Source organism: Oryzias latipes, chromosome 13, assembly GCF_002234675.1.
Source record: "Oryzias latipes chromosome 13, ASM223467v1".
NCBI classification, from domain to species: Eukaryota; Metazoa; Chordata; class Actinopteri; order Beloniformes; family Adrianichthyidae; genus Oryzias; species Oryzias latipes.
Window position 1 is genome coordinate 10,447,694 of NC_019871.2, and position 24,690 is coordinate 10,472,383.

General features: G+C 41.2%; 1 protein-coding gene across 5 annotated transcripts in view; it reads left to right on the forward strand.

The window, feature by feature from the left end:
• The window catches only part of pitpnm3 (PITPNM family member 3), a 125,218-nt gene that overhangs the window by 50,730 nt on the left and 49,798 nt on the right, over positions 1-24,690 (forward strand). For all 5 annotated transcript variants that reach the window (XR_002874410.1, XM_023961426.1, XM_023961427.1 and 2 more), the window contains 2 exons: positions 13,486-13,556; positions 13,655-13,875. Coding sequence is in view for 4 of the 5 variants with exons in the window: in XM_023961426.1 (XP_023817194.1) it covers positions 13,486-13,556; positions 13,655-13,875 (292 nt within the window). In the remaining variant the exon portion in view is untranslated. The remainder of the gene's footprint in view (positions 1-13,485; positions 13,557-13,654; positions 13,876-24,690) is intronic.

Sequence of the window (24,690 nt, forward strand, 5' to 3'; positions counted from 1 at the left end):
GTTTGTGTCGGATGAAAATATAAACCATTCCCCTTTTACGTGGTTCATAAATGTGGAAGGACGTTATTTTTTTTAACCCAATTTATGCAGTAAATAAACAGGATTTCACACCCAGATTTTCAGGAGAATTTATCTTTGAATGATCAGTTAGATTTTAAGCAGTTTGAGAATAACTGATTACGATGCAGAAGGTCATGAAAGGTCGCACAAAACTCTGGTTTCTTACATGTTTAATAGAGTTTTGCAGAAGAGATTGTCTGGATTTATGTTTAACTCTGTGCTTTAGATTTTTTTGTTGAAAATCAAGGTTAAGCTATGGAACAAGAGAGAATAATGCAAGCTCATCCCCTGATGTTATTGACTTCTTTTTACCAGTATGTCTTTATTTAGAAGCTGGATGCTTTTTACCTTTAAAACTTTATATCTGTAAAACTATAAAATGTTTACCAGCCCTTTTTAAACTGCCAAACTTTTCGATTCTTGGATCGTAGCTGATTCTGCTTCACATGGGCTGCTGTGACTGAGCTTATGGAGCCTGATGGGCCATTTTTTCCACTTTTGTTGTGGCAGTTTATCATTTGTCTCTTGCTTTTAGACACACCAGCAGATGAAAATAATACATCAGCCCAGAAAGGCTAGATATAAGCCTTTGCTTTTTGTGTAAGTATACTGTAATTGTAATTTCTGTATTTTTTTTTTTTACCCCTTTTAGAACCTGCAGTGGTTGTCGATAGTCAGTTTATGTGCTGTGTGTGTGTGTGTGTGTTTGTATGCTGCTGTGGGTTTTGTCGGCAGGTTTTTCATGCATCAGAGCTGGTGGCGTCTCCTGAGGTCTTTGCACCGTAGAGCTAAGTGACAGACCCTGATGCCAGCGGCGGTGAACAGATGGCCGAGTGTGTTGGCATGCTTACAGTGTGTGAGGGGTCAGAGGAGGCTGTTTATCCAATCAGGAGACAGCATTTATCCAAATGATCACCCTGACCTGTACCTTAATGCTAAAACTGTGAAGTACAACCAAGTAACTCATGACCCTCGTGTGTTTTACAATGTTTCAAGCCAACATCCTGTCATCTATAACAGGAATTAAACAAAAGTTCTACTTATTTTAAATTGCCCTAATGCTCAAACTGTTTAACTACAAAAAAAATTAAAAAAAATACGAAAGAAAAATTCAGATGCATAAATAGTCTGGGCTTAAAGCTAGTCTGTGTCCTGTGGGTCAAAGGTTCTCATTTCCCACAGCAAAGAGCAACAAATAAAGTTAGGAAAATTCAAACTGTGTTTTTCCTGAAATCACTTTACACCTCCGTGGGATTAAGGATGTTATCTATGGAGAGTTGTTGTCAACATCCAAGTGAGCAGCTGCGCAAGTCGAAGATGCCACAAGTTGTCAAAGCACTTACAGTTTTCCAAAATCGCTTTGCTTCAAAGTGATCCGTTTAACCTAGTTTAACCTATGGGGGAAAGAACGAGGCTCCTGCATGTTTTGCTGTCATTTATGGGGAGTGAGGAGATTTAAAAGAAAAGAATGGCTGTCACAGATGATAAACTCAACGTGACAACTTGAAAATGGTAAAACACCTGCTCTGCATGCAAGCAGGTTGTGAGACTTCCTAAACCAGGAATGAAACCAACAATCCACAGGCAGGGCAGTCCATTGACTTGTCAGTGAAGTAAGCATCAATAAGCAGTTATCCTAAAGAAAAAAAGAACAGGAATGCATACGTTTCCAATGCGTTTTTCATTTACTGTTAATTTCTTTTTAAAGCTTCAGTTTCATAAACATTCATAAAACACATTTTTAGTTATTCTATAAAGTTTTTTTTTTCTTGATTTCTGTACTTTTTATTTTTCTAACAACAGTTACTTTCTGCAAAAATGCTTTTTTTGTGTGTAAGGAAAATATGGAGTTAATTCAGTCTCAATAATCAGAAATGCACACAACCTGTTTTACAAATGCACACGCTCCGATTCACAAATGTCATTTTATGCAAACGTGAAAAATAAATTCGGAAATACACACCCTGTGTTTCACAAACACACAGATTGTGTTTCACACATGCACACTAAATGTTTTACAAATGCACAATAAGTGTTTCTCACAAATATGCACACTATGTTTCACAAAAAACATTTTAGAAATTCACAATAAATGTATCAGAAATACACAGTAGGTGCTTCACAAACATGATTTTTAGGTACACATGTGATGTGAACTCACAGATCATTCGAACTGCAGATTGTGCATTCAAAATCCCGTTCTCGTTTGTGAATCTCCCCGTGTGTGTGAGAGATTTTTCTACGGTGAATATTGAGACTCATCTGACGGAGCAGGTCAACTAATGTCACCATTGGCTAGTGAATCTGTCAATCAAACTCATCGGGAAAGCAGGCGGGTTCGCTTTTAGCCAATCGTATGGCCCCTTACACTTTCTCTACGCTTTCTGCCAGTGGCAAAAGCCCCGCCCATATTTGATTCTGTACCAGTCGGTCGTTAGCGTGTTAGCCTTAGCATGGCTTGTCGGTTTATTGCCTTCGGTTGTCAAAAATTACTGGCTTGTGCAACTTTTCAGTGGACCTGGAAGCAAGGCAACAGTGGTTGAATGCAGTTGACATTGAATCCATCGAACTCTGTACTGGTCATGAGATTTAAAATGAATGTTTCACTCGGGATTGTTTGTACGTTCTCTTAGCTTTCATGCTAGCGTCATTTCAACATTCAGAAACGGTTCCCTTCGGTCTTGATCATATGAAGGTGGAGGAGACAAATATTCAACTTCGACAGGTTTTGTGGAGAAACTTGCATCACTTTGCTCCGTACCACGCAGTGGGACTACATTACCTCAAGTTCATCTCACTGTCAGTCACAGACGCCCAATATACACTTCCCCTGCTCAGCCCGAAGTCACTTTGCTTGACCTTAATTTTATTTTTTTAATAACTCAAATGTCATTGATTTTATATTGTAACCATATACATATACACCTCTTGGCCAGGTCACCCTTGCAAAAAAGATCCTCATCTCTGGGTTTTATAGCTGGTTAAATACTACACAACAAAAGATGGTCATAGAACAACAAAGTGCAAACATTCACCCTTTATTGCAGAGTTAAAATTCAGTGAAAACATGGACAGATTAAAACATCAAAATTTAAGCAAATGTGGGATCTCTACTGATTTGAATTTTATTTAAACTGGAACTAATTTTCATAACATCCTTACATACAATGAAGTCCCTTGAACAATACAGCAGTATTGATTTGAACTTTGTCTTACTCCCCTCAGTCTCTCTTCTGTATGTAATTATGTCACCTAAATTAAGTTCTAAACAAACGGGACAGTAAAGATATAGGTCCACTCCCAAACGGTCTGAATTAAACAATGGGTTGATGTCGTCTTGCAGTTCCAACATTTGTGGACCCAAAAGAGGACTGTCCCATACCAGGACATTGATCCCAGGATGAGGTTCAGCCATGGATCCACTCTCCTCCCATTCAATCTCTGGAACCAGCATACCCTGACAAAAAAAAAAAAAGATACTGTTTATGAACAGCACTGTTTTTTTTGTGTTTTAGATTATGTAGGAACAGTGACCGACTAATAATAACTTATATTGTTGCTTGCAGGCAGACCTCATATCTCCATAACTGTTTATAATTTGCAAATAAGTGACTCTTAACAAAGTAGTGACATTAGTACATCTGATGGCTCATAATGCCATGCATTGTGATGCATTTTGAACTTGCAGATGTGCTATTCTTCCTACAAACAAACAATTTAGGGAAATTGTTTGCACCACACAACAATAATCCTTTTCATTCATTTTCGATGAAAATTCACTGTAGTCATTGTGATTTCATGATACTCTTCTTGATACTTTCCACTTTAGTCGAACTGCACACAAATCAGTTGTCCAGTACAGTGAGATTAAATAAAGCATTTACCCGGGGATCAGAAACAGGGTTCTGGGTCAAGCCCAACTGCCACAGCTGACCTGGTGTCATGCTTTGCTCCGTCCTGATTGGATGGCTGTCCCACGCGTCACTAAAGACATCCAAACTGGCCTGAATGCGTGGTAGAAAAATGTAATGGCAGCAGAATACGTGATGTGACTGATATTGAGCAAGTCTTGGTCCTCAGGAGAGTGCAGGATGTTGTAATATAAACCAGTAACACTCACGAAGACATCACACCAGAGGAGCTCAATCCTGTATTTGGAAAAAAGCAAAAAGAAATATTATATTGTCAGATTTATTTTTAATACATCATTCACTTTTATGTATCAGGGCTCCAGACTAACTTTTTTCACTAGGAGCATAGTGGCCCCTAACTGAAAATTTTAGGGGCACAACCAGAAAATTTAGGGGCGCATACCGTAAATCAACATTCTAACCAAATCTACTAATTTCCACTGTATTACAAATAAATACTTTAACAATAGATGCAGAAATTACAATGTGCTGTTTCTAATTCAGTGTCATATTTTATTCTGCACTTTTGAAGATGCAACATGAAGGTAAACTGACAGCACCATCGCTGTCACGACAGTACAACTAAGTAAAAATAGTAAAAAAAATACCATACTTTTAGAATAGAAAAAAGTTTTTAGTAACTAAGTGATTACCGTAGTAACCTTTCGTAATTTCACAGTTTCAAACAATACTTAAATGTATGTAAATATTAGAGGATGGAAATTCATGTTGGCGACACCAAATAGGTTCAGCCAAGATGCACAATAAGCGTGTTTGAGATCACCCAAGATGGACGCAACACTGCACAGATCACCTGGTGTGTGACGTATATTTTTGTTTTTGCTCCAACATCACCTGTCAATCAAAACAAAAATATCACGAGAAAGGGGTGAGAGCAAGACACCAATCAGAGCGAACGCAGCTGGAAATTTAGTATTGAACTGACTAAAAGCTGCCCTACAGACTACAAAACAATGCATTATGGGACATGCGTCCTGATGGGTTTTTTGTAGTTCACTGATCAATTAAAATAATTTAAAATACCAACTGATTAAAAAAAGGCTATTACATCCATTACAAAACATTAAAATAATTATAAAAGATGTAATATCACAGCTCATACTTAGGGGGAGAAGCATATTAAAACGAAATTGAATGTTAAGGACAACTCCTAATTCCTGGTCTCTTTCAGTCTCGCTGCAGCTTCGATTTCATGCGAGTTTGAGACCCCTGCTGTACACTCTGTCACTGGTACACTAGCTGCAGGTCGGAAGAACGAATCAATAGTTCGCTTGCTCATAGCTCAGACGCACATATCAGGTTGTGATGATATTTGTCTCCGTTTCCTTCCCACGGATGTTTACGCGCGCTCGATTATCTCTAGGCCCCGCCCCTCCACATATTTTAGCCACTTGCAGTGACTTTCCCTATTCTTCTCAGACGCATTGGCCGCCTCAGGCATCACTCAATGAAACGCATGGGGTGCTCGCGTGTGCTCCAGTCTCATGAGTATTCGCGCGAGTGTGTGTGTCTGCCTCCGTGCGTGTGCGCTCGCGTCTCATTGATGATTTCATCTCTCATTTCATCGATCATTGACGTGCTCCTTTCATGTTTAATGTATAAAAAATACGGAGGGTGGAGGAGGCAAATTTACTGGTAGCACATGTGCGACTGGGTGTAAAATTCAGTCGCACACTCTCAAATTTTGGTCGCAAAATGCGACCAAATGGACGCAGTCTGGAGCCCTGTGTATATATTAAAGCTTCTAAAACTAGGTTCAACTCACCGTTGATTGTGTGTACACTTTTCCCACAATGAAGCCGTTTGTGTCAGTTGTACGTACTGTGAGCATCAACTCAGCTATGCCCACATTTTCTCCTCCGTGATCTCCTCTCACCCTGACAATAACATGAAAATCATGTCTCAAACACATAATTACAAATGCATCGCCAATACGGTACACATCAGTTTAAAATGTAATGTTCTTATGTATGATGCCAATAAGTAGAATTTCTAGGTTAAAAAAATTGCAGGAGTGGGTTACATGTATCACTGGGGGAAAAATTGAGGCGAGAGACTGAGGGGGGGGGTAAAATGTTATTCATGAGGGGAAAGAGTTTTAGAGTTGCCTTTGTTTTCAGAGGAGTCTAAAAAAAGTAATTTTATTTTTGTACAAATAACCAAGTACTTATACAGCCTGATATGTGAATGAAAGATTTCTATATGAATAACATGAATACCTCAGAGGAAAGCCATACACGTTCACAGCGTCACTGAAGAAGGCCAAGTGGGTGTCTGCACAGTTGTTGTCTGCTATCTTCAGGTACAGGATACATGGAATACAAGTACAAATACTTTCAACTGTCAGATATTTACAGGGGCAAAAATGCTAAATTCCCAATTGACAGGTTAAACAGTAATACAATAGGATGATAAAATATGAAATAGAATAGAATAGAAAGGTATTTAATAATCCCTGAGAAAATTTTTTAAAAATGGCCATCTTAAAAAAACACATAAACACACATGCATTACAAATAGAAATATCACAAAATAAAAAGATTGATAAAAAAGGTAAATAATTGGAAAATCAGTGGGTAAAATTAAAAGAAATTACTTGTAAGATGCCCTGCCAGAGAGTTGTATTGCCTGATGGCACGAGGAACAAAAGATTGTCACGCTGTCACGCTTCAGTTATTCCTGGAGAATAAATAAAAACATGACAAACATGGATTAGATAATTTAGCTGTCTGATCTTAAATTACATAATTTTCAAATATATGAAAGGGGAATTTTTTAAAACACTCTTGCTATGATTACTTGAGCTTGTAGTAAAGAACACCTTTAAAAAAAATCAGAGACAAGACACTGATCACAGGAAGCTTGTGTGTAATACTTACAGTAACTTCTATTCTAATCACTGTTGACAGCTGATTTCTCCCATCCGCCCTTTCTGTGACTACTTATCGACTACAAAACAGCCTAAAAACATAATGTTTGGGATTCTTGTCATTACGTCATTGGAAGTAAAGAGATACGGGGATTTTAGTGGCTGTTACTCTGACACAATCTCACAGGGCTGGTCATCACAATGAATACGAGTTCTAACGTTAGAAACTTAATGAGGCTTCTTTCATTCAACAGTGGATTCATGTCTGTTATATTTAAAAAATGCCGTTTTCATGAATGTCATACGAATTAACTTTGTTGCACAGTCCACCCCGTCTTAAAGTCTGGATTGTGAAAATGCTGTGTCTAACTTTAACCCGGATCGCGTTTACATAAAGGCAGCACACGGAACAACTAGCATAGCATCAGTGTTTAAACAAATCCCCGTCTCCAAATCAATACTTTTTATTAAACTTTCTTTGCTGCTGTAAATCCGGCATGTTTTCCCCTTAGTTCCTTATGAATCATGTTAAGAACCTACAGATCATTGGCTATAGACGCTAGCTTGAACCGACACCGGCTTGAACTTCACTCACACTCAAAGGCAGACACAACTTGCACAGGCTAAGCAAAACAAAGCTGAGCTAATTTGCGGTGGGGGTACTCTGCAAACGACTCGGCTGCAGTGTTCATAAAGCATTCACACATGTCACTTGGCAAAGGAGAACGCTTCAACTTAGTATTCAATAACATTACAGGACGTACAACGAGGGAATGATCAAATAAATGCATTACTTACGGGCTGAGACTGATCCCGTTCAGAAGACCTCTCCGCCATGTTTGCCGCCCGCGTCCTCCCAACTGCTGTGCTGAACAGCTCCCTCCCTCGTCACTTTGAAAGTGAGGAGTGTAAGGGGCCATTCGATTGGCTAAAAGCGAACCCGCCTGCTTTGCCGATGAGTTTGATTGACAGATTCACTAGCCAATGGTGAGATTAGTCGACCCGCTCCGTCAGATGAGTCTCAATATTCACCGTAGAAAAATCTCTCACACACACGGGGAGATTCACAAACGAGAACGGGATTTTGAATGCACAGTCTGCAATTCGAATGATCTGTGAGTTCACATCACATGTGTACCTAAAAATCATGTTTGTGAAGCACCTACTGTGCATTTCTGATACATTTATTGTGAATTTCTAAAATGTTTTTGTGAAAAACAGTGTGCACATTTGTGAGAAACACTTATTGTGCATTTGTAAAACATTTAGTGTGCATGTGTGAAACACAATCTGTGTGTTTGTGAAACACAGGGTGTGTATTTCCGAATTTATTTTTCACGTTTGCATAAAATGACATTTGTGAATCGGAGCGTGTGCATTTGTAAAACAGATTGTGTGCATTTCTGATTATTGAGACTGAATTAACTCCATAGGAAAACAATGCAGCTGTTTTCTGTTTGCACTCTCTCAGCCATGTATACTTATATTTCACCTTGACACTGTACCTAATGAGCTGATTCACTCTCTGTGAGACTTTTAGGGTGTTTTAGGCTGTTTTTGTCATTGCAGTGCCGATATAAATCTGCAGGCTGGAAGCCAGTGTTCGCTTTGATGAATGCAGTCGTTTGCTTGTTGCTCTCATCCTGCTGCTCTTGTCTGTCTCCCCATCTGCTCAGTTGAAGGTGATAAATGTGGAAGTGTGCGCTGGTGCTCGAGACCCAAGAAAGGGACGATTCACCTGGAGATAAGCAGCAGGCCAAGAACTGAAAAAGAGCATCTTTTTGTTTTATGAGATCGTGACATTTCAAACCATAGTTACTCTGACAGAGTGATGTCGGGATCAATATTTCATCCTTTCTCATTCAGCTCTTGCAGACTCCTCTGCAGAGCTCTTTCATCTTCACAGCCCTTTTTCTGGGGTCAATTTTCCCTTCCTCACTCCTGTAGAGGACTCATGAAATTTCCCATACTCCTGTGTGATAACAGATGCAACAGCACATTCGTCTGTCTGGGCTGAAAGTTGCTGGAAATGGCTTGGTGCCTCACTGAACTGTGGTTCCATCAGCGTTCCACATGTGCTCTCCTGATTATTATATTTTTGTCAAGCGAAGATGACTTCGGGAGGAGATAAAACGCACTGGGCATGGTGAAGCACATATTGACCGGCAGGACGTGGACCTTCCAGAGAGGAAACACAAGACACAAAAACAGACAGATTGCTAGAGTCCCCCTGCAGCAGCTCAATCTGCTGCAGAGGAAGACGCTGGTTTGGCTCTAACCATAGGGAAAGCTGTTGATTCCACTAAGCTGGGCCAATAGACAAATGATTTTGACAGTTTGCTCTAATATTAAAAAAAAGGTCTCACTTGATGTTGAATCTTGAGCAGCTGAGCATATGTGCGGCTCTCACATGTGACGAGGTGACTGAAGCTCTGTTTCCTGTAACGGTCTTTGCTACAGTCTGCTGTGCACAGCTGTTGCTGTCAGTTCGGGTGCTACTGTACTTTCCAAGATAATGCGTCATTGCAGCTTTGGAGTGTTTTGTACATGCTGTGCTGACATCAATATCCTGCTCTAAATTGCTCACTTAGGAATAGTGATACGTTGTTTTTCCCCATTACATAGTTTAGCAGTATTTTGTATAAATCTAATTTAAGCATCAGACTTCCAGTTCCTGCAGTTCACAGTAACATATGATCTATGTGTGAAACTAAGGACATTGAAAGGCTTTAAAAAGCAACGGAAAGCCAAGGACATTTATAAGGAATTCCACTCATAATAAACTTTTAGAGCCTGACTCAAAATACACATTTTTCTTCATCAGAGGCTTTGATCCTTTTTAGGTCTACTGGTCCTAAAAATGTTAGTATTCATAACCAGAAAATATAGATTCAGGGCCCACCCATTGTGATTTTAAGTATTTGTTTATTATACATAAATTGAGGTTCCAGCTCACAAAAACCATAAAAACAGATTTAAAAAAATAGAATACTGTGGAGAAATCACCATTAACTTCTCAGTTATTACAAACAGATTAAGACAGAGATTATGATCGCATCAAATCAATTAAAAGTAAAGTATTTTCAAAATGATATCTCTATTTTCAATCCTTCAATAGTATGGGCAGGGGCCAGGTCCTGTTGGAAGGTGAAATCTGCATCTCCATTCAGATCCTCTGCAGAAAGAATCACGAAGTCCTGTCAATCATTCTGGTAGACGTGCAGTGATTTTGGATTAAAGAAAGCATAGATTGCTAACATCTGTAGGATTCTGTGCTTTAGTTTGGTTTTGCAGTTGTGTTCTTTGTTTTGGTCATGTTTGAGTTGTTTCCCTTAAAGGTTCATGTTGATCATCCACAGCTGTTTTCATTTCTGTCAATTACCTTTAATCTATTTCAGTGTCTGGTTTTCAGTTCATCTGCTCAGCTTTGCTACCCTTTTTTTTTGGTTCTCCATGGTTTTTGGTCATGTTCTTGTTTATTTATTAAATGTTGAGTTTCTGTCACCATTCCTGGTCCCGTGCATATTGGGTCCCACACCATCAGTCCCTGACAACACCAGCACTGGACATTTCAGCTCAAATCATGTCTGACTTCAGAGATTTCACACTGGACCTTAGGCATCTAGGGTTCTGCTCCTCACCAGTCTTCCTCCAAACCCTTGGATCTGGATTGCTAAATGAAAGGCACACTTTACTTGGACCACTGGCCACCAGTTCAGTCCTTCTTCTCATTGGGCCAGTTGAGATCCTTGGCCCAGGCTCAGAAGTGTCTTGACCCGAGGAACTCGACAGTTGTAGCCCATCTCCTGAATGTGGTTTTTGAAGCTCTTTCTCCGCCTCATTCCACTCTTTCTGGATGTCTGCCGGTTCTTGAATCTTGTCTTTTTGATAATCCACTGAAGCCCACAGTTGTCTCTTTTGCTACTGCGTCTTCTCCTACAACGTTTTGCCCTTCCATTAAAATTAAAGTTCTCTTAGACACAGCGCTTTGTGAACAGCTAGCCTCCTTAGCTATGAACTCTTGTGGCTTATATAGACTATAGACGGGATCAATAATGGTCTTCTGGCTGTTTGTCAAATCTGAAGTCTTCCCCATATTGAACCAAACTGAACCAATTTAATAACATCTGGGGAACCTTTACAGGCGTTTTGAGTTTCATACATGATTAGTTGGTGAACTCTGAGAAAGGTACGGTAATTGTTTGTAAACTTTATAATGAGTTAGCCATTATTGTGAACCTAAAATACATTTACGTAGGAGTTCTTTACTTTTCTGATGCTGCCATAATGAAGGACTCCAGAGTCAGAGGTTTAAAACATTCATGTCATGCAGAATTTGGGCAGGTTTCTCAACAGAAATATCTTTGAAAATCTGTTTTTGTGGGTTTATGAGCTGGAAAACCAATTTATGTAAAGACAAATATTAAAAATCAATTGAACACTGGGCCATGATTCTGTGCTCTTTTTGAATGGAATTATGGAAATGAATACACTTTTTCCATGAAATTCTAATTTTTTGGAAAGGGTCAGTATGCAAGAAAAGACTCAAAATGACTAATAAAGGGCAATCAGTGAAAAAATTGTCTTGTTTTGTTGTGCGTAGCAGCTTTTAAATGGAACTCTAGTTTTCTGGGCAAAGATGGCAAAGCAGGATTGCCCATGTGAGTTAAAAATCTGTCAGACCCCTGCCTCCATTTAGAGAAGGTTTCTACAGTTTGACATGGATTTCTTGACTCGGCTTTCAAAAACCATCTCTGTTCAACAAGTGCACTTTATTACTTCAAGAGGGTTTTCGCCGTCCTTCAGGTGCAAGTGAATTTCTGAGTTCTGGCCTGATGTGGCTCTTCTGTGCTGTGGCATCCTTTTGTGCCACTGTCGATCTTTTCAGCCAAAAAAGTATGCACAGAAATAAAAAACAAATAGAAAAAAACTGAACATTTGGGGAGGAAAAGTTAAATCTGACGAATGAAACAAAAATTAAAATGTTAAAATGGATTGTTTTAGTCCTGGGCTAACTCCTTGATTGGCAGATGAAGCACTCTTGAAATCCACGTCAGTTCATCAAGTGATCACAAGAGAGTTACTTACACAATCAAGTCGGTTCCTACTCACTCCATTGTTAAATGGATAACATTTAAGACAAAACCTAACAAACAAAAACTCTGATTTATTATTGAAATATTTTTGTTTCTTTGGTTGGCTTCCAAATTCATGTCTAATATGCTGTGGCTGTATTTTTACGATTATCCTTTTATTTTGACATTGCTCGCTATTTTAAGACGGCGATTAGTTTTTGAAGTGAAAGATGGCTGTCAAATGCTCACAGGTAAAAACACTTTAGCATCTGTCACACTTGGTTGTATCGCATAGCCGGTCATTTAACAAAACTACAAGGTTTGGTGATCTGACGGAGGTCCAACACTCAGATTAAGAATAAAATCCTCATAATTAAGAATTTTTTATTTAAAGAGTAAAGAGTAAATGTCACAAAATTGATTTAAGTTTCTCTGTGCTTATCAACTTGCAGTGTTTGGTGTCAAAAACCAAAGCAAATCTTACTTTTTGAACCATGAATTTATTTTGAAATAGGTTGATGCCATTTGACTGATCGATTGCTTCAGAATCATTTTAGATAAATCTCCCAATCAGAGATCAACTATATATATACAAAAATACTAATTAAAAAAAGTGTATATTCTTATGATGATACCTTTATCAAGTTACTCTTCAGCTATCACAGATTAAAAATAATGTAATAATGAATCCCTAAAATGAGTCACAAACATCTGGGAAGCACACAGATGTTTCCTTTTTTAAATCTTTTTAGTTTAGTCTCTTTTTCTCCTGTACCTCCCCACAGCATTAAAAAAAAGGAAAAAAAAGATTCTCCGCATTGATTTTCTGTTACTTTGTTTCTAAAAATAGTCTTGTATTCGGAGTCCCCTTTGTGAGCTCCTCTGTTCTAGACGAGCAGGCAGTCGGGGTCACGCTGTAGGCTGGGAATGGAGCTGAAGGGAGCCGACAGCGAAAGAGTCTGTGAGAGCCTCGCATGACAGTGGGTCCCAGACAAGGAGGCCAAACAAACAATGAGCCCAAGAAAGAAGCAGAGCTCCAGCGTGAGCCTGGAGAGAAAATAGAAAGAGATGAAGAAGGCTCAGGAATAAGATGACACGGCATGCAGAGGCTTCTGGAGAGGCTAATGAGTTTGGCCAGGTTCCCATGAAATGTCTAACCTCACACAGAGGGAGAGCTTCTTTAGTTTTCCTTTTTTTTTTTTTTTACCACAAGAGTTTTTCTACATGAAAGAAATTGTTTTTTTTTTTTATCATGAGATAATCTAATGAGAGACTACTATAGATGCTGCAGTACAGAAACAATCACTGCTGTTGTTGACTGACTGAATCTTATGGTTATTCCATTCGGGCTCAAGGATACTAAGCTATGGTGCAGTTCGGAGCGGCAATGAAGAGAGATGAAGAGGCATTAGTAATATTGACCATATTCACTGATCGATATCCATTTAGGCTCACATTATCTGTGTCTCTAGGTGATGTATCTCCTGCAGTGACCTGTCTCACCGCTGTTTTCCATCTCCATCTCCTATCCTTTATCTTTCTAATACAGAGGGGCTGTACCAGTTGGGAGGTCCACACTGTGCTCCTCAGAGCAGCATGGAAGGGATGGAGGGTTCAGAGGTAAGAGATTGGTTGTTTCACTTCCCATTCAGCCATAATTCTATGACAAAGTGTCTATTCTTTCCCTGTTAGAAGATATTCTTCATGTTCTATTGCAGATGAAGTGTAAGACCCACGTGCTGCTGCTCATGGTTCACGGAGGGAACATCCTGGACACAGCAGGCGGAGACCCCAGCACAAAAGCACGTGACGTGGCCACGTTGGCCTCAGTGCTGGAGAAGGTGACTCGGGCGCACTTCCAGGCTGCTGCAGAGCATGTAATGATCAAACTCGTGCCATGTCCAGCCGTGTGTTCTGAAGCTTTTTCCCTGGTGTCAAAGTAAGTGTTGTTGCCAAAGCACACACACTAACCTGATTGTTACATCCTCAATGCCGAGTAAAAATGAGAAGCATTTCAAATCATGGGTTTTGAATTTTGTGATACGCCTGATTAACGGATGATAAAACATGATGAAAAGACTAAAACACGTGCTTGGTTAACTTCTTTACTCTACCAACTGTCATACTTGAAAATGCAATCTCATTTCTGCCTTCTTGCAGCTTGAATAAGAAACCGTGGGAAATGTTGACATTTGGCAGCTGTGATAAACTACTTAAAATCTTGTCACACAAATAGAGCACAACGGAAAGTTGTGCAGTCGGGTACAGTTCATATTCAGGCCTGTTCATATTATTCTTTATACTACCAACTCACACACATGTGACGCGCGTTCAAGAATCCGCCAAACGGACATTCTTGAATACAGTGTTAACAAAGGTCTGTCGTAACCCGATACTAGCGCATGCACTCACTGTTGGAAGAGGCTTAGTGCAAAATGTCAAAGGGGTGCAATTTTTTTCATAGCTCTATTCTGATATATAAATACTTGGTGTCATATAGTTACAGCTAGGCACAAACCACAATTATTAATTTCTCCTTCATAATAATTGAATCAGAAATGACGCTACCCACACGGCACTTACCAGTCCCTGAACGGTCAAAGTTTAACTGGTTTAATTTTTCATAGCGCCCCAAACCAGACTTAAAAGCTTGCGTAGCGACACGTGAACGCAAGAGTTTTGAAGCCTGAAACACGTATTTACATGGGTTTACATAGATTTTTCATTGGAAGTGGCCACTTGAAGGCCCATTTCCGAGGCCGGTGTTAATGTAGCATAATAGTAATAGTAGCATGGGAAGGTAGAAAAGCACTATATACAAGTATATGGCATATATACGCCATACAACATTTTTTGATGGGGAAACAAAATACATTTTCAACAATCATTTCATTTTGAATATTTATGTTTCATAAAAATTATCTTAGGCTTGTATTTTAGTTTATTTTTTTGTGCCTCATCAAAACAGTCATAAACTCTCATTCTGAGCTGTGTTTTAGGATTCAAAACTTACTGTTTTCTTGTCTGCCAGCCTTTAGTTTTACTCTAACACTATTTGAACAATCGTATTAATCATGTGAATGCAACTAAAGAGTGACCCTCATAGGTACTTCAGGATCTGCTAAGAGCCTATAACTCTCAGAGAGCCCTTAAAACCATTTGGTCCGAGCATTTCTTTAAAATAATAAGACAGTCACAGAGATGAACTCTGAGAAAGGTACTGTTTGTACATTTTATAATGACTTATCCATTATTGTGAACCAAAAATACATTTATGTAGGAGTTCTTTACTTTTCTGATGCTGCCATGATGAAGAATTCCAGAGTCAGAGGTTCAAAGCATGTCAGAGTAATGCAGCACACAGCTCACGCTTCGCTTCTGAAAATACGATCATCTTTAAAAAAGCCATTTATCTGCTGACAATGTGTTATGCTGTAGACAACAGAGTTCACAAATTATATTCCACTATGAGAATAATAATAATAAAACACATACATGAATTTGCAGCAAATAGGACAATTTTAGCACACTGGAAAGAATTCCCACCAGGATGTGCGGATGCATTACAAACTTAAATCAGGGATATAAACTCCTGCTGATATGACTTCACAAGGCTGGATTAAGGCTCTCACAAACATCAACATAAATAGCCCAGCCTGGTTGATCTGAACAAAGAGCTATTTTTTAAAAGAAATGTGTTAATCTAAAATCGGATTATGAACATGGTTTCGTTATTTTAACGTAGTATTTACACAGTGCCTCTGCCTACAGTGCATACAACCTTGTCACCTGGAGGTAAGGTGGGGTTGCAGGAGTTGTGACTATGCGGTGATGGTGTTAGTGGTGGTGCAGTGGCACAGAAAGGTGATAATGGTAAAGTAAGCTGTGCGCGCTGAATTCCGTTTTTAAATTCAATTAATTTCCCGTGCGACAATGTTTTTCATGTTGTGTTTTTAAAACCCAAAATATAAGTCTGCCCCTTAAACTCTTCGGGGCTTATGGGGAGTTCTCAAATGCTGGGTCCTCCACCTAGAAGTGTACATGTTTCCATGATAATAACTGACTAATATTTGAAGCTATGAAGAAGTCAGATATGATATGCTTCTTCTTATCTGACCAAATTTGCTGAAGCTGACATTGAAGTAGTCAAAAGAAAACATTGGCAGATATATTTTTAAAATAAGAATAAGATATCCTCATGTATAATGTTGCCTAAAAACAAGTTTAACACTTTTAACGGCCATAAGTCTGTTAATTTGAATTCATCACTTTTTAACACCTCATAAAAGCCTGCAGACGCCCTGTTGCAACAATCAAGTGCTGGATACACCTGGCTGGCCAAGGAATTGATGACAGAAGCCCAATGTAAAATGAAAAATACAGTAGAGCAGAGACATGGTATTCTTAAGACGGTTTTATCCTTTCTAATTCATGAAAAATTAAACAAACACCTTCAGGCATTTTGGTTTAATTTTTGGAAAAGTCTGTGATCTTTGAAAGGTTTTTAAAAATGTTTTTATGAAGCTACTTTGAGTGATCGGATCAACTGTGTGAGACATAAACCTTGCTGATACAAACCCACAATAAAAAAGCACTTTACACTGTGAACGCAGGTTTTATTGGCCTGGGTTTTTATTTGCACGACTTTTACTAGAGACACTTGGGCAAGAAATTGTGCTGCATCACAGGAAAGTAATTTCTTTCTGATTTTGTTTTGTCTTTATTCCTTTTTGCATGGATTGAAAATGAGTCTGTCCTCCAAGTTATACAACATAATGCAAGATAAATTATTTATTTCAAATTCCTTTCATTGCCCAAAATGTCTTGAGATTGACAGCTGCAGCCTTTTTCATGAAGTCTATTTTAACACAGCGATGAATGTCCAAAAAAGCCACCCTGATTACCTGGAGGAGAATCTTAGACTCTTTAAGAATCCTAATTGAAATCCTAATCTTCATCTATTTTATCATTTTGAAACTGCTTTCTGTGTGTCAGAAACACTGTTGGGAGAACATTGGAGTTTGTCTTATGTCAAAACGTAGATATTCGTTATGCCGAAAATTTAAGCTCCAAACCACAGCAGTGTTAGGAGGATTCTGACATCAGACATGTAGTGTTGTGTCTGACACGTCAATTTACATTTCAGTCAGAGTTGGTTATTTACAGACCCACTCAAATAAAACACATGTTTTTTGTGTTTTTAACATATCCTTGTGGCAATTTTCTGACAATGGAGGACATATATTAAGAAAATTAAGCTTAAAAGTGCATTTCTGAGTATTTCTTTATTTAAAATGTAATGAATGAGTAGAAGAAAAAATGCAGTTGGACAAAACTTGTAGTTGTAGAAGCTCACTGCTCCGCTCCATTCTGATGCATCCATCTGGAGACAAATAGATCCCTGTACGTCTTTGTTTTCAAAGACTTTAATGGGTGATGGATCATCTGAGCTGGCATCTGGCTCAAAACTGTAAGGCTGGATGGGTCCAATATTAATTGGCATATTTGTTACACCAGTAATGTTAAGTTGGGGATGTGAGGAGCTGTAGCGGAAAAGAGTGTAAACAAAAGGATGATGGGAAGTGCAGGTTTACACTTGGCAACAGTCCTGCCCACAACCCGGAGGCGAATTTCTCATGAAGGACTGCTGCTCTGCAAAAACGAAGTCCTGGATAACGACACAAGTTTTTTTTTTTGCCTAAAAATGGCATAATCCTGATTAAAAGAGCACCGGGGACGATTTTACAATAGATCAAAAGATAAGTGGAGGGGGACTTTAAAAGCTAAATAAGACCCAGAGGAGGTTATCAATTGCAGAAAACACACATCAAATCAATAAATCACAATTTTTTTGTAGTTGCCCTTACTATCCACCCTCTTTTTTTTTAAATCTTAAATATTTAGATTTATTATACGCAAAATTGTTTGACAGTTGTCAGAAGTTTGCCGCTACACTTAGGTCTGATTTTATTATGAAACAATCTTAAAGTTATATTCAGGTTTTGACTTTTTCGTGAGTGTGGGATGTGATATTTTTTTATTACGACAAGGTAACACACTGTTAGCACATGCTAAATTTGAAAGAAATAAAAGCTCCTAAAAGTCTCTGACTACCCTGAAAACCTATTGTGGCTCAGGCTGAAGGCTCTGAAGGTTAATAAGGGAAGTTCATTGACCAAACCAAGCCATCGGCTCGGTCATGAGTGCAATGATCTGTTTTGGCTTATTACCTCCTGTCTCTTCTTTATTCTAGATTCATTCCCAGGAAAGGGGAAGTAATTAATAGTTGGAAGGCAGTGCTCTTGGATAAAACTATTAGATAACTTCCTTTGCTTTAAATTATACATCACTTCTATGAGAAATCACATCTATTTTTTTTTTATCTTCTACAATAATCTTTTAAAATAAAACTGCCAGGATATAGCGTAGAAAGTCAAAGATTTTTCCTTTTTTTTGTCTTTTCTTTTCCCTGCTGTCTTTACAAAGGGCGTCTTTTCACATAACCAACAATGTCAATTCAGATGAGAAATTTCTTGTCCCTTTGGTCACCCATTTTATCTCTGACACCATCAATTAGTTTACCAATTATATGCAAAGGGTGTTTTTGTCTGAAATGCCACTAATCGCCTCGGCTGACAGACTGCATTTGCGCGTCAAGATGAAGCCTCAGTCTGTTGTGTGATTGCTGCTAGCTGGAGAGAGGAAGTGACTCAAAACAAGACGGGCGTAAAGAGATTTGTGTGGCGAGGCCACTCAGCAGTTTGACGTTTGCTTGGCTTTTAGCACATCCAGAGATTAAATATTCAAAACAACACGCTCCCACTGGACCGAGTTACTGACGTATGTCTTGATTTTCTCTTTCTGGTAAACACATGAGGACACATATGCAGAGAACTCCCCCACTCTTCACACACACACACAAATATGACCAGAAATGCCCAACTTTCCAGCTTCAGCTTCTGTTTTCCTAATGCCACGATTTTTTTTTTTAAATCATTAAATTACAGATACAAGAAACTGCTGTGACAGGCTGGAGATTTTTGTCTTTGAATATTTTAGGACAAGACTAGTTTTCCATAATGGGGAGGAAAGTTAAATCAGTCACTTACAGTATTTATTTTTAAAGAGGACATTAGGGTGGTTGATGGGACAAGGAGGATGCAGAGGATTTAGTGGAAGCGGATACGTCGCTGTATTGTTCTCCTGTGGGAGAGGCCCATAGGCAAAGCAAGTTTAGGAATATGTTCTATTTGTCATCTGGTGAACCCACATGGGTGGACCCAATAGAGTTTCAAATTTTCCTTTTTCTTAGTTTTGGTCCTCACTTTAGGGACAAATAATAGTCCAGCACTGGAGGACTTCAGGGTTTGCAAGGGCTCACACGGTAGATTATCAAGGGCTCAAAGTAAATAATTTAAACAAGAAGCCATTAAAAGAATAATAAAATAAATCCAAACAGGCACAGAGAGCCAATGCAGCAATTTTAAAATGGGTGTGATGCGCATTTCGGGCTTCCACCTTCAAAACTCTCGCGTTCACGTGTAGCTAGGCAAGTTTTTAAGACCGCTTTTGCGCTCTACGTAAAAAGCATCTGTCCATTGAACGCATATTGAAAGTTTAACCAGGTTAAACTTTGACCAATTATGGACTTGTATTTGATAATGACATATGAATGGTGTCCCTTTTTAATCACGGTAATGCCAACCGTTTGAAAATTGCTCATGGAGGAGACATTAACAACTGCGGGTTGTGTCCATCTGGAACCATACAACACCAAGTTTTTCCTGTATTAGAAGAGAGCTGTGAAAGAAAAAGCCTGGAGCAAGATTCACAAGATTTACACACCAAGCCTCCTCCAACTGTAGGTGGAGGACTAGCATCAGGTAGCCCCCAGTGGTCATTTTGAGGAACTGCAATACTTGAGAATTCTAGGTTTGTGTCAAATTCAGGAGCAAAAGGTGGAGGCTTAGTTGGGCTGTTGGAGTTGGTGTGACCTCCAGACCTCTGATCCCTTACCAAAAATGAGTAAATATATTCTGGTGTGTTTGATAGAAGAGAAGCTTTTGTATTTGTTTTATGTGAAAAATGAGTAAATCGGTGTAGCTTTCATGATTTATTTATTTTTTGGTTTTGTGGCCTAAGATTAAGGACATTGCTGATATACAGAGTTTATTGCATTCTCTGTTAATTATCTTTTGTGTGCGTTCTGAAAAAAATCTGCATAATGATGAGATCATCTTTGTTTACTGTAAAGCAATCTCCTCTTACATATCCTCCCAACATGTGCAGGGACTCATGCATGCCCATGCATCCCACGCAGGGCATCATTTAACTACTTGTCTGTTAACACTCTAATGACAGTGTTGGAGTTGTAATTTATTTATTTATTTTTTTTGGCTAGGCAAACAGATGAGAGCTGAGGGCCTCTTGTGTTGGACATATTTTATTTTAACAAGAGGGGTTATTCATCTTCAGACAAACCAAAGGTATGTCTGAATAAACCCCTTTTGTAATTGAGGCCAAAATTTATTAATTTCAATCATGTTTGAAAATCTTTGGTGTTGGACCGGACGGAAAAGGAAAGAGGGGAAGAAGAGAGAGGGACGTTAGAGAGAGGGGGGGGTAGGAGGGTGATAATAGGAGGGGAAGGGGGGTAAGACCATGAAGCAGCATAGAGCAGACAGGTTTACTGGTTGTTTATCGTTACGGTACGGTTCAAATGTAGTACAAAAAGGGCGGGGCCTGTTCACACACACTCAAATATTATCAACACACCTGCTAGCCGCAAAAATGTCCACATGTCAACATGCACACAAAACAGATAGTGTTCACGAACGCATACCTATGCCTTTAAACCAACTACTGTGAAATCTTTCATTCATTCAATCATGCAAACTATTAGTGCAAAGGTGAGCTAACACCTGTGCTCAGGTGAGTGTTTATGTTCTTCTAAAATGGATGGTGGAATGTGAAAAGAAGGAGGAGGAGCGCCCAGCCACCCCCACACCCATACCCCCGCCGCAGCAGCAGCGGCAGCCGGAATTCCCCCAACGCCACACGGGAACAGGCAGGGAACAACCGCCCCCCGGGCGACCAAGACCGCCACCCAGGCCAGGGCCAGCCGGACCGCCGCGAGGCCCCCAGAGCCAGAGAGCAGGGAGGCGCAGAGGGAAAGAGAGCGCCGCCCCAGCCCAGCCAGGAAAGCAGCCCCCCGCCGCGCCGGAAGAGCCCAACGCAGGGCCCCACCGGAGAGGGACGCCCACAGCCCCAGACGAGCACCCCACCACCACCCAGGAGTTCCGGGCATCCCCCCGCCCCGACCCCAGGTACGAGCCAGGACCCCCCAAGGGAGACCCGCTCCGCACTCCAGGCAGCCACCCACCCGGCCCACGGTTGGTCCAGGTAGGAGCAAGGCAGGGGCCCGCCGCCCCCGCCCAGGAGGGGGGAACCCCGGGGAAAAAAGGGCGGCCCACAAGGGATGTTATAAATATGGCCCGACCAGGCTCGGCCATGTTGGAAGTTTGGCGGGGCCCAGCGCCCAGGGGCAAGGACCAGGACCTACCCCCCAGGGACACGAACACCCCCGGCTCAGGTGTAATATGAACCCCCCCACCGTGCGGAGAGAGCACCGCCGGGCCCAGGGAGCCGGCACCCAAGGGACACGGCCGCCATCGCCAAGGGGCCCGCACCCCCCACCAGGGAAGGGGTAGGGGACAGATGGACCCAGGTCCCACCTTCCTTGTAAAATGTGTGTGCGTGTATGGGTGTTTGAGAGGGTGTTTGTGTGCATGTGTGTGTGTTTATGTTTGAATGTATATATTGAAGGGGGAGGGGTGTGTGTACTAAGGGGGGTGCAGTTAAAATTGGCGAGTAGGGCACTAAGGGGACATCTCCTGATTACTCACAGTGATGTCCCCTCACCCTCCACACCAAGGGGCCCTAAATGTCTAAGGTGCGGTTAAAATTGGCGGGTAGGGTGCCAGGAGGACATCTGCTGCTTGCTTGCAGTGATGTCCAAGCACCCCCCCTACCAAGGACCCTACATGTCTAAGGTGCAAATAAAACCGAAAGAGGGGGGGCCCACTCCATACGGCAACCATAGGAGGGGGGCCACTCCCAAGTAGCCCCCCCCCCAAGGCGCATCGCAGGCTAGACCCCCCACCCCCTCACCCTAATATGAGGTTATATAAGGAAGGGGGTAAGTTGGGGACAGCTGGTAGACTGTCCCCCGGTGGTCAAACAGCCGTCCCCCAGCCCACCCCCAGCAAAGGGGCCAGGGCCACCCAGCCCAGGGGCCCACCCCCGGAGGCGCCGACACCCCAGGCCCGGCACCACCCACCCCACACAGAGAGAGAGGAGCCAGAAAGCGTCGCCCCCCCCCCGGAGCAAGCCCAGGCCCCCACCCCCAGACGCCGGCCCTAGAAGAGCTCTGGTCAGGCCTCGACGGGACCGAGGAGGCCAACCGGCCGAGGCAACCACTGATTGCCTCAGCGGAGACCCCGACCCGCTAGCCCCCCCGACCCGTACTAATAATGGGCCCCCCCTCCCCCCCAGAACGCCCCCCCCACAGGACAGGGCCGACAAGCCCCCCACCCCACCCCACCCCAGACCCCGCAGCCGAAGCGGGTGACACCCAGAGCGACCGGGGGCCCCGAGAGGGTGGTCCCGTCCCGTCCCAGAGCCAGGGAAGGGCCGATCCCAGCCCCAGGTGCAGATGGGCAGCCCATCCGGCGCCGCTGGGCCCCCCCCACCCGAGCAGGGCCCCCCGCCAACCCCCCCCAGCACAGGCAAAGGGACCACCCCCCCAAGCCAAGCCAGACCACCACCCCACCCCCCCACCACGCACCCCCACACCCAAGCCCAGAGGACCACGCAGCGCCCCAGCCCGCCCCACCCAGGCACCGGACCCGACCCCCCGACCAACGGAGCCCCCCACCGCCCCCGCCAGGCACCGGAAGCCCCGACCCCCACCCCAAACCACGGCAGAAGGGCAAGGAGCAGCGACGACCAAGCCCCCCACCCCCTAAGTCATGGAGTCAACCACAGGAGACCAGAGAGACTGAATTCTTTCAAAGTTACTTGAGCTTTGGGCTGACATTTTTTCCAAGCTGATATGATCAAACAGCAGATTTCTGTGTTGACTTATGTTTATATTTTTCTTGTTTTTCCAATTTATTAAAATAGTTTTTTTGGCAATACAAAGAGTTATGAAAATGATAGATGCTAATCCTTCTTCTATATCGATGGCACTCATGTCACCAAGCACACAAAGTGACGGTGAGGCAGTGATTGAAACCTTAAGCCAGACTGATAAATCGGCACATACCTGCTGCCAGAGAGCCTGGACAGGAGTGCAGAACCACAGTGCGTGCATGTAGCTGTCGGGTAGATTATTATCACAGTGCTCGCAAATGTCTGAGTTACTGAGACCCATCTTGAACATCCTCTGTCCAGTGTAGTAAATTCTGTGAAGAGTTTTGAGATGGATTAGCTGCAGATTTGGACTTTTTGTCAGTTTAAAGGTGTTTAGACAAAGTTCTGACCAGAAGCTTTCATCTGTGCTGATGCTCAAATCTGCATCCCATTTTTTTGTTGGAAGGGCAATATTGTTATCTAAATTACATAAAAGTTTGTATATTTTGGAGAGAGTTCTATTCATTGAAAAATTAATCAGAGTGGTAACTACATCTGGTAGCTTTAAATCGTCGTCTTTAATTTTATACTTTTTAGTAATACTTGATTTAAGTTGCTGATATTCCAAGAAGTTATTTATTCCATGTTTGTCTTGAAGTTCCTGGGGGGTTATGAATCTTCTATCAATAATTACGTGCTCTAGTTGTTTTATGCCCCCTGCATGCCAAGCTGGGAAGTGAATCATTTTTTTGTTAATAAGGATGTCCGGGTTGTTCCAGATGGGTGTCATTTTGCACGGTTGAATTGATGATTTTGATATTTTGAGAAATTCCCACCAGGCTGTTAAGGTGGCATTTATATTAATGCTTTTGAAACAATCCTGTTTTTTAACTGTTTGGCTAATAAATGGTAGCTGTGACAGGTTGATCTTTCCACATAACGCCTGTTCCAAGTCTAACCATGAGTTGGTTTCTGGATTATTTTTTAACCATTTTAAGATGTATTGTAATCTATTTGCAAGAAAGTATTTGTGGAAGTTAGGTAATTCTAATCCTCCACAGTTTTTTGCAGATTTTAAAGTTTTTAGACTAATTCTTGCAGGTTTGTTGTTCCATAGAAAGCTTGATATGGATGAGTCTAATGTTTTGAACCATTTTAATGGCGGTTGTGTGGGAATCATTGAGAAGAGATAATTAACCTTGGGTAAGATTTTCATTTTAACCGTGGCTACCTTGCCCATAAGGGACAAAGGCAGGTTGGTCCAGCGTGTTAGATCGTCCTGTATGCTTTTCAGTAATGGGGTGTGGTTTAGCTGCACCAGTTCTGATAGTTTGGGGGAAAAGTAGATACCCAGATATTTGATATTTCCTGTTTTAACTGGAATTGTGAGTCTTTGTTCCATATTCCTGTTGAGTGGTAATAAAACAGACTTATTCCAATTAATGGAATAGTCTGATATGGAGGAGAATTCATTTATGATCATTGCTGTTTCATTTACAGAATGTAAATTCCTTAAAAACAGTAATATGTCATCCGCATAAAGACTAATTTTATGATGGCTGTGTTTGGTTTTTATTCCTATAATGCTCTCATTCTGTCTTATTGCTGCAGCTAAAGGCTC